At 42.7% G+C, this 11,526-nt stretch overlaps 1 protein-coding gene across 1 annotated transcript in view; it reads left to right on the top strand.

The window, feature by feature from the left end:
* Positions 1-9,257: 9,257 nt before the first annotated feature.
* Positions 9,258-11,526, top strand: part of Spata6 (spermatogenesis associated 6) — a gene marked incomplete at its 3' end in the record, with an annotated part of 35,069 nt that continues 32,800 nt past the window's right edge. Inside the window, exon 1 of the mRNA XM_008832434.1 lies at positions 9,258-9,498. Coding sequence (XP_008830656.1) covers positions 9,448-9,498 — 51 coding nt within the window. The remainder of the gene's footprint in view (positions 9,499-11,526) is intronic.

Genomic DNA, 11,526 nt, shown 5'->3' with positions numbered 1-11,526 from the left:
ACTCCAGTTCCAGGGGATGACATGGGTACACTTACCTACATGCAGGCAATACATGCATACACATAAAATAAAAATAATAAACAAAAAATACATATTTACTCTTTTACTCAATTTTCTATTAATAAGTCTTGTATCATTTTTCTAAAGTGGGTTGGATATCAGGGGCTGCAGAGATGACACAGTCAGTAGAGTACTTGCTACACAAGCATGAGGACCTGAGTTTGGATTCCCAGTAACTTAAAAGTCTGGGCTTGGCAGTGCACATTGTAATCTCAGTGCTGGGGCGGTAGAGGCAGGAGGGTCTCTGGGCTTGCTAGTCAGCTAGTTTATCCAATTGGCAAGTAAAAAGACTCTGCATACTGGCACGTGTTCATATGCACCTTTCACATACATGTGCGCATACATGAACACATACAGGAACATATAACACACTATATAAAAGAAGCTATCCAAATTAAATCATCTTCAGGTTCCACAAAACCTGAAACCCTTCGGAGACAGAATAGGGACACAGGAAAACAATATTTAAGACTCAGCTATCAGCTTAAGAAAACTTAGAGGCTGCTGGGCAAATCAAAATCATAAACCAAAACTTAGGGTCACCAGGAAGTACAAGGCCTCCACCTCCTATTTCCATGCTTCCAGGACTCAGAAAGCTGGACCAGAGTGAGTGGGATCTCTTCTACATGCAACTCACTTTACACTACAACTAAAGGAACCCCCCAAACACTACTCTAAGTTTACACAGCCTGGGAGTCACTTGTCTCCTTGAGCACAAGTGTTGTAAAAGGAAGGAAGACAGAGCCTAGATTGTTCAGAACACTTTCTCCTTGTCCAGGATATTGCATTCTTTTATACATTCTGTCCAAGGATTTTAAGAATGCTATGCAAACCAAGGCCATCCATGGATCCATCATCCTGTAGCTATTACTTCTGGTATTCAGGTAGTAAGTTAAGAAGGCTGGCTTTAGCAGTAGAAAGCATGCCCTAAGATAAGGCCTCCACTGGATTCATTTCAGTGAAGCCTATAAACAAACCTGGCAAAACCCACAGAGACAGAATTTGGAAGCTGAGTTGTACCTGCTAGTGAGGCTTTAGAGACACTAAGCTCTTCACAAATTTGCACTAACAAAGTATGACATAAAATCTACTCAGGTTTAAAGTAAACAGTCAGTAGTTAACGTGCCTGCTAACATACGAATCAACACTTCAAAGAAAGTAGAATCCAGTGTCATACTGTGTATTGTTAAAATATTCAGGGGCTGACAAGATAGGTAAACGGTTTTGTGCAATCCTGAGTTTGAGCTCTGGAACCCAGGTAAAGTGGAAGGAGAGAGCCAACTTCACAAAGCTGTCCTCTGAACACTGTGACACACATACATTTATAAACACACACATATACACACACTAATAAAACATATAATACTCATTAAAAAATTGCTAGACATATAAATGAACAGGAAAATACAACCCCTAGTCATGAAAACATGTGTTTCACAGAAGCAGAACTCAACATGATCTAAAAGTTGGACATAGCATAAAAGACTAAAACACTTTAAAGCAGCTTAGAGTGTTGGTGTATAACTGTAATCTTAGTACTCAGGAGGCTGAGGCAAGAAGATTCTGAGTTCCGGGATACCCTGGGCTATATAGTAAGTTCCAGATCTGGCATGGGCTTCATAGTGAAATTCTGGCTTTACTTAAAAAGGGGGGGGGTGCTGGAGATGGCTCAGTGTATAACATGTTTGATGAACAGATATGAAGACATAAGTTCAGATCTCCAGAACCCATGTAAGGGGACAGGATTGGAAAGGTGGAGGTATGGATCCCAGGAGCTCACTGGTCAGACAGTCTAGCAAGAATAGAGGGTTTCAAGTCCAGTGAACTGAGACCGCTTCTCAAAAAATAAGACAGAGAATCAGTTGTCTTCTACACATGCTTGTATGGGTGAGCACATATATACATACGTATACACATACACGCATACATGCACACTGTAAACACACAAGGCTTCAAAACTATACATGTGTTTGAGGAATTAAGAGAAGTATGTTCAAAAAGTTAAGAAAAATTCATAACAGGTTTGGAACAGGTGGAAGTCAGAGAGACCTTGCTGCAGCAGTCATTTTGGTTATACTTAACAGTTGTTTTGGTCATACTTCTAGGCCATAGTCAGGGCTGTGAAAAACCCTGAATAAGTTGCTGGGGGAGGCTAATGGCTGGGAAGAACGCCAAAGCAGTCACAACCTGGACTCAGGACTGGCCCAGGACAAATAGAGTTCTTTCTGCTACTTCCTTAAGGAAAGCCAGAGCAGGAACTTAGAGCAGAAACCTGGAAGCAGGAGCCAAAGCACAGATCACGGAGGAACACTGCTTACTGGCTTGCTCCTCTGGCCTGTGCTCAGCCTGCTTTCTGATACAATCCAGGACCACCTGCCCAGGGATGGCACCACACACCTTTAGCTGAGTTCTCAAAATTACTCAACAATCAAGAAAATGCCTTACCGACTTGCCTATAGGACAATATGATAACGATAATTACCCAATTGCGGTTCTTTCTTCTCAGGTATGTCAAGTTGACAACTGAAATTATTCAGCATACCAGTGCTTTTTTCTCCTTTGAGTAATATTGCCAACTTAAGAATTTTCAACATAGTTATGTGTTTCGCTGCAATACAGGCATTATTCTTTCTGGTGTTTGTGCTAGACAGAATAATGATGCCCCAAAGGTTTTCACGTTCTAATCTTGGAATCTATGAATACATCATTTTACATGGACAAGGAAAAATTAAGGTTACAGATAGAATTAAGATTAGGATTTAGCTGACTCATCAAGAAATTATCCTGCTTATACAGGTCTAGTGTAATTAGGATGTATAAGAGTGGAAGAGGGAGGCAGGACATAGATTAGAACAAGAAAGATTTGACTTATGACTGTTGGCTTTGAAGAGGGAGAATGGAAACCATGGGCCAAGGAAGCTGGTGGCCTCTAGAAGTTGAAAACAATCAGGAAATGGATTCCTTCCAAGAGCTTTAGAAAAGAAGAATCTTCTCCCTTTGAATGGTTGCTGAGAGTGAGTGCTATTGCCAAACCGCTTCATTATCTCCCAGAACTACTAGATAAGACCATAACGCTGAAGACAGGACATGCTTTGCATACAGGACTTAGACCTGGAGGCCTTCTAACTGTGGTTGCTGAGAGTGAGTGCTATTGCCAAACCGCTTCATTATCTCCCAGAAGTACTAGATAAGACCCTAACGCTGAAGACAGGACATGCTTCGCATACAGGACTTAGACCTGGAGGCCTTCTAACCGCCTAGTAACCAAGGCAACCGGCATGGCAAACTACCTCTATTGGTGCAGTAGTGACACTGTTGTCTGAGGGGTAATCAACAGCTATCTAATTGGGCTTAAAGCCCTCTTGATGGGAGGGATGTGAACTCAGAAAAATACACATGGCAGGAGAGAACATAGATCCTAGAGAAAACTCTATCCCTCTCATATCTCTAGACAAATGAAATTTCTTACCACATGCTAAATATGGATCCTTATATTTACAGACAAGCATACCACACACAACTCATCAAAGAAGCTCCTTTTCGCAACAAATGGAGGCTACTGCAGAATTCCACAACTGGGCAGACCCAGAGAATATATGACTGAGAGATGCCAAGTACTAGGTGAAACATCTACAGTTGAACCTCTACATCTAAGGCTCATGGAACATAGAACAAGGGGTAGAGAGAAAACTAATGCATTCCTCAACTCTCACCAGTAAATCTTCCTTATGCAACAGAGTGCAATGCAATGCACACAGAAGGCCACAAGTGGCCGAGTTTTAAAGAATAAGAGACTTCAGAGGGTATATCCCTGGATGGGACTTCTATATTGAACCTCACCCACCCATGGCTCAGGGACTATTGTGGAAGAGGGGGTGGAAAGATTGTAAGAGCCAGGGCAGGTTTGTGAACGCAGGGAAGCAGAAACTTTGAGGTCACTGGAAGCTTGCATGTATGAACGTGTGGCAATGGTGGCACTAAACATGGGGTCCATGCCAACTCAATTAAACAAGGGCCTAGAGGGGAAGAGAGAAATGGGTGGTGGGCCGTCACTAAGCTGAGAACTATTGGAGACTGACTGCTACTGGATGAGGGAGAGTATGCCTTACATATGATCTCCAGATGGGCTGACTAGACTCTGGTGGACGAATATACACTGAAGGATATCTGGGTGCAAATGCTTGACTGGATGGGACTTAATGTGTATGGTGGAATACATGAGGTCCAGTGGGAGATGGGAGGGCATGGATGGGGAAGGGGACCTATATTTGATTAAGAATTGTTGTATAAAATTACAAAATCTCAATAAAAAACTTTAAAAAAAGAAAGGAAGCCTGCTCTACTGACCTTTGAGTTTAGCTCAGCAGGCCTGACTCCTGACTTACTGAACTATAGGATAATCTGTTTTATTTTAAGCCATCAAGGCTGTGGTAATTTGTTATGGCAGAAATAGAAAGTCAATACAATGCTTATTTCTGCAAGAATAATATCAAGAGCAACAAAAGAACAAGCAAAGAAACTATTCTAATTAGTAAGATATCTACAGATTTGCAAGGGCAAGTTATAAAGGTAACATTTCTGTATAGTCAGAGTAACAAATTAGTAAATAGAAAAAAAAATTAAGAATTTACCTTCTATACAGAACAAACTAAATACCTAGGAATTATATAATGTCCCTGTGAAGAAAACCTGAAAATCCTGGCAGGGACGTAGAATATGATCTGCTAAACCTGGGATGTATTAATAGTATTACAAATATATTATTTTCCTGAAATTATCAGGAAGTTTAGTTTTTCATAATCAAAATTCCAATTGGAATGTTTGAGAAACTCAATAAAATTACTCTAAAATAAAACATAGAGAAAGACCACAAATAGTTAACTCATAAACAGGAAAGCTGCCAGACTAACATTAAGAAGTGAAAGCAGGGAAATTCTAACAATAGAACATCCCAGGGATGGATCTGATCCAAGACATGGGCTGTTTTCAATCCTGATCAGAGAAGCCTCTTTTTGCAGTGGGCTGCAGTCAATGCAGAGATGCACAAGTGGTCAAAGTGTTAAGAAGAGATGGAGTGCTCAGCCCTAAGTGGGACATCCTTACTACCCTCTTACCAGCTAGAGGCAGTGTAAGGAGTGTAAGATCTGGAGGATGAGAGGAGTGTTGTAAAATGTTATCTTTTTGATGTGACATGGCTACCATAGTCAAGAACTCACAGTAGCTGTGTTATCTGCACAAGACCTACACAAGATCAAGCCAGCCAAAGGTCCCACATAGACAGGATTGATGATTTCCAGGCCCCATTCTTTACTAAGGAGCTATTGGCAATTGATAGCTACTGGGGAAGGGAAAATCATTCTGCTTTGAGGGTGTGGTCACTGCTATGTTTCCCATGTCCTAATAGATGGCCCCACACACCATCCATTAGTGGCAGCACTAATTGAGCTTAGTGGGTTATCCAAAGAGTAAACAAACAAAAACCCATGTAATTATAAGGTGGAGGGAGGTATTGAAGAGGATGTGGAGGAGTTGGAGGGTATAAGTGATCATATTTCATTGTATACATGTATGAAATCCTCAAAGAATAAAACAATTAGAAAAGCTCAATTCAAATATGCTTTAGCAATATGCAAACAACATCAGCGTTAGCAAGGATGAAAAAAAAGGCACTCATACTCTTTAGGCAGAAGCGTAAGTGGTGTGACTTTGGAAAATGCTACAAAATTACTTTATAGTCCCACAAGTGCAAAACCTGACACAGGGTAAATCTATTCTCACTCTAGAACACATGCATTAGCAGACATATTCTAAAGGTTCATTTTTGCTTTATTTAAGTCTATGTGTGCATGTGTCTCAGTGTGAATATGCCCACACACATGTAGGTGCCCTGAGAAGCCAGAAAAGGACATCTGATCCTCAGGGGTTGGAGTTACAGGCCACTGTGTCACCTGACATGAGTACTGGGAATCAAACTCCAGCCTTTTGGAAGAGCAGTGTTCTCTTTTGAGTTCTCTTTTCTTTGATAGAACACAGACCAAATGCAACTTGTGGAGGAAGGAGTTTATTTCATTCTTACATCATTGAGAGAAGCCAAGGAAGGAACTCAAAGAAGGAGCCTGGAGGAAGGAGCCACAGAAGAGTGCTGCGTCCCAGCTTCCTCCCAGGTTCACCTTCCGCTCACTTTCCTGCATAGTCCAGGCTCCCTTGTTTGGGGATGGTACAGTCCACAGTGGGCTAGGGCCTCCCACATGAATTAGCAGTCAAGAAAATATCCCACAGACAGGCCCAGAGGTCAATTTGATGGAGGTAATTCCTCAACGGACCTTTCCTTTTCTGGTGTGTCAAGTTGACAAACAAGACTAGCCATCACAAGCAGCAAATAAATGTTCTTAACCTCTGAGCCATCTCTCCAGCCCCAACATAGTCTAGAACATTCATAACAACATTGTTATTAACAGTTAAAGTATTAATAATATAAATGACCATCAGTAGTAGAAAGGATAAAGAAATCTATATACATTTCTGCATTGGAATACTGTCCAATAAATGGGACAAATTTCAAACATGTGATGTCAGTATTGGATAGATACCACAACATAAGCAGATAAACAAGTTATGGAAGAATACATAAGTATTAAATCTATATAAACAACATTAAACAAGATAAAATGAACAGTGTCTTGTTTGGAAATGCATACATGAAAGCAAAAGAATTGTGGGAACAAAAGTCATTGCAGTGGCTACTTCTAGGTTACAGCAGGAAAGGAAATGGTCAGGGCATTTTTAAAGTCTAATAATATCTTATCTAGTTTAATAATATCCTATACTAGAGGCACAGGTACTGTTCCCTTCATTATTGAAATAAATGATTTTTATACACTTATGTGTATTTTTCAATAAAATGACTTTATATGATTGGATTGGACCATCTTTTAGATTATTTTTATCTTTGAAAGTCTATGGCCAGGCTCTTAACTTGAAATATTGTTGATCCCTCATTAAGAGTTGAATATGAACGATGTGCACTGAGATTCACACACAGGTGAACTGGACAGGAAATTCTGAAGGGAAATAGGGATACATTAACTCAGAACAGGTAAGAAGGAAGAGGACCTGATGCTGATTCTGGGAGGCAACTGGGATTTTGTTTTAAAATTTTTTATTGAATTTTTGTGTATTTCATATGGAACATGTTAATCACTCTTAATCATCTTTATACCCCTTTCTCCACTGGCAGCTGTATTAGTCACTTTTTCTGTTGCTGTGATAGAAACACTGACCAAAGAAACTTATAGAAGGAAGAGTTTATTTAAGTTTAGTTTTCCAGGGGAACTACAGTCCATCATAGTGGGGAGGCACGGTGGCACGAGGTGGCTGGAACAGGAGCAGAAAGCAGAGAGCTCACATCTTCAAGCTGGTACAGGAAGAGAGTGACTCCAGATCCAGCAAGGCTTAAGCACTCTCTAAGCCTGCCCCCAGTGACGTGCTCCCTCCAGCATAGCCACACCTTTTAAGACCTCCCCAAACAGCACTACCAACTGGGGACAAAATGTCCAAAAGCTTGGAGCCTACGGGGGATATTTTCATTCAAACCACTACAGCACCCTCCCAAGAAGCTCCCCGCCTCCACTGGATTTCATACATTCTGTCTTTGTACATTTGCATTAAGGTCTATCATGTCAAGTTAGTGTTTCCAGATGTCCTTTAGTGAAAGTTCATCCACTGGGGTCTAGGCAGCCTATCTAGATTCACTTCCTTTTAGAAGATCCGCTCTTCCTCATCCAGCAGTAATTAGCTGCTAATAATTCATTGACTAATATTGGGGCCTGATCCCCATTTCCACAGTTCTGTGCTAGAGTTTTTGTCTGCTTGAGTTTGCATAGGCCTTGTACATGCTGATAGCATTGCTGTAGGTTCACATGAGCAAGGTCCCAGGAGCTTGTAGGACTCTATTTCCAATAGTCGTGGGCTTTCTCCCTGGATCTTACAATATTTTTTCCCCTCTTCCACAGTGGTCCCTGAACCCTGGGTGGGTGGAGTTTAAAATAAGTCTGTCCAAGGACTCACACTCTTCAGATTCTTTCTTTCCATGCATTGGCTATTTGTGACCTTTTGTGTTGCTGGCCCCCTGTTTCATGAGGGAGCTTCATTGATGGGAACTGAGAGATTCATTACTGCCTTTTCTACCCCTTGTTCATGTTCTTTGAACCTTAGGTCTACTGCCTTGTAGACATGCCACTTAGGCTTGGGTAATTCACAATATCTGTGTGTGACCAGTTGTGGAACCCTCTAATATTGCCACAGGCCTTGATTGCCTCCCAGAACCTGAGGGCAAGGCCCTATTGCTGAAGACAGATCATACTTCAGACACAGGATTTGGAGCAATGGAGCTGGAATTAACCTGGAAGCCACCTCCCCTGAAGGCTAGCTGTCATAGCTTTGGAGCACACTATGAAAGCTGCTAAGAGAGAACATCAATCAGTGGTCCAACCCAAGCTTTAGGGCCTAATAAGCACAAAAATGATTGGCACAGCAAATGATGGTGCAGTTGTGGCACTTTTATCATGGGGTTAATCAACAGCTGCTTGATTGGACTTAAAGCACACTCAGTGGGAGGAAACGCATATGTGGTACTGTACACATAGCCAAATACATATGCCTGGAGAGGTCTTGGATCTTAGAGAAAACCCCAAGGCTGTGTGACATCCCTAGACAAATGTAATTTCTTACTATGTGAAAAATATAGATCCTTATATTTACAGACAAGTGTCCCAGTAACCACTCATCAAAGACACTCCTTTTGGCAACTGAGATTGTATTTGAAACCACCCAGCTTCCAGTTCAGTTTCTGCCTTTCCTTAGGCAACTCTCTCAACTAATTCCTTCATATTGTTTTTGTAAATTATATCATAAAACTGAAACTTAAAGAGTTTTAATAACTAGTTCACAGTTGGGGAAACTAGGGTCAAGACTAACGTCATTTGCCCACAGTGCCAACATCACGTTTTAAGTCAGGGTTCCCAGTCCGGCCCGTGGTCCAGTTCCTTTTCCTGTGCCCACAACTTAATGTCACAGAAGAGCTGGCCAGGCCCACCCCGCCCCCACCTCACCACTTCCTAAGGTCCGCCCCCTGCCACTGGACCTGGCAGGCCCCGCCTGGGAACTTCCCAGCTTCCAGTCTCTTCCGGCCCGCCCCTTGCTGCCTTGACAACACTCTGCACTCCAGGTTCAGCCGCAGACCAGGCTGGACTTCCGCCCCGGCCTGGGGGCCACAGCTGCCATCAGCACCTCGTCTCCTCCCCGTACCCCTCCTGCCCAACATCTCCCCGCCGCATCGGGGCCGTTGGCCGGAGTCCCTCCCTGCCGCCCCACTCCGCCCGGACCCGGATGCCGAAGGTGAAGGCGCTGCAATGCGCCCTGGCGCTGGAGATCCGCTCGGTGCGTACCGGCCTGCCCCGCCCGGCCTCCTCTGGAAGCCTTCCTCCCATCCCCGGAGGATCCAGTCACCTCCGCCCCTTCCCCTGAAATCTCGGTACCCTACCACTCCACCGCCGAGGTCTGGCCCTCCGCAGTCCCCCCCCAGCTCCACCCCCACTTCACTTGAGTGTTTTCACTAACTTCCACCCCACTTCAGAGCTCTGCCGCTTCCAGCTTTCGAGTGAGTTGGGCCGTGGTGACTCCTCCTTTGCTTGTGTTTTCGTGGGAGGCTGTTGGACCCCTGCAGCCTGGGTGTGGGCGGCATTTCCGCAGATGGCTGCGGCGTACCCCTTCTGACCCCTTCCCAAGCTTTCTGTGAGCGGAGGGCCCCTTTGTCAGTCTGAGAGTCTCCACCTCTCAAAACGGGAGTGTGGCATCCTTGCACAAAGTGCCTCAACTCCAGGAGCCCCTTCAGCTCTCCTGCAGTCCCCAGCCCTCCCGACTTTGAGAAGGGTCCGTTGTCATCCTTTCAGTCACTTCGCGAAAGGCCCCGTCAGCTTTTCAGGACAGCTCCGACAAGCTTACTGGGCCACCCGGTCACCACCGACTCGCCCTGCAAGGAGACCGACCTTTCCCAGCCTCGGGAGGAAATCCAGCTGAGGCCCGCAACCCGACCTGGCCTCCAGGGAGGAGCTCTGGCCTTTACAGGTGGTGAAAATCCTCCATCTCGTTTAACTGCAGAGATTCTTCCGAGTTAAAAATAACAAAACAAAACAACAAAAACCCAAAAAACAAAACAAAAAAAACTCCTTCCTCTTCTCTCCTGAGAGACCTGTCTTTATTTAACCTCTTAGAGGAATGCTCCAGCTTTCTAGAGGACCCCCTTCCAGTTCCTTAGCTTTTCATATTTGCATCACGAGCTGTCTTTTAGCTACTTTATAAAGTAAGGTTAGTTTAGCAAAAGAATGCATAGGGATTTCTAAATGTGCTAGATCCAGGGCAGTTAGTAAAATTCTGGACTTCAAGCCTCTATAAACTTTGTAATTTGCTGCTGCGTCCTGCCTTTGCAGCCAATGGGTTTAGCAACATGGGAGAGCCACCGCCTGACTGGCCATTCCGTTGCCAATAGCTTGCTTGGAAGAAGTACTCTGTTGTAACTGACTGTAGCCCTAGCCGAAGGAGTCAGAGACACTTTATTTCACTGCTGCTTTCTCAGTATAAGTTTTACTGCAGGAAGTGGATAGCCATGTCGTCGAATTATGCTGATGGAAATATTACTATTTTTTGAGTCACAAAATTTTATACCTTCAAGGAATCTAAGATGTTGCATTTCATCTCTTTCACTGTTTTGGGTGCAGATCTACAAGTTATTTTCTGACTAGCAAAAGTTCTTGAAATGACTCATGCTCAGAAGGAGCAAAATGGCCATCAGCAGCCACACAAGCTAAATGAGCTTGATTAATTTGGCTTTCATTGAATGGAGGAATCATGACAAAAATGTTTTTAGTATCTGTTTTAGTCTTGGTTTTATCTTTTTTTACATTTACACTAAAGGTAAATGTAAAAGTCCAAACTATAAAAGAATACATGCAGAGAAGGTTTGCTTTTAAGCTCCATCTATCTCCTCACACCCATCTTTACCTAACTCCTAGCTTTAGGTTACCATTGTCTTTGTAATGATATAAACAGATACACTCTTATACATAGCTTATCTATTTATTTTCTTACATAGTAGGCAGCACATTACATAAACTACTCCACCGTGTTCTATTTAATATGTCCTGGACATCACTCTATATCAGTGAAAATTGACATCTTGTTTTCTGGCTTTATGAATTTAAAATTTTCAAACATACAGAGTAATTCGAAGAGTATTTAATGGATAATTCTTGTCTATGGCCTGTGTACATTAATTTATCATATATATGCATATCATATAAATGCATGTTTATATACAAAATAATTTTTTGTTGAAAATTGAATGTAAATTTCTGACACCACTGCTCTTAAGTATTGCTGCATGCATTTTCTAAAATAAAAATATTGTAT

Source organism: Nannospalax galili, unplaced genomic scaffold (genome assembly GCF_000622305.1).
Source record: "Nannospalax galili isolate Female #2095 unplaced genomic scaffold, S.galili_v1.0 scaffold655, whole genome shotgun sequence".
NCBI lineage: Eukaryota > Metazoa > Chordata > Mammalia > Rodentia > Spalacidae > Nannospalax > Nannospalax galili.
The sequence above is the reverse complement of the archived record's forward strand: the minus strand, read 5'-3'. Positions and strand labels throughout refer to the sequence as shown.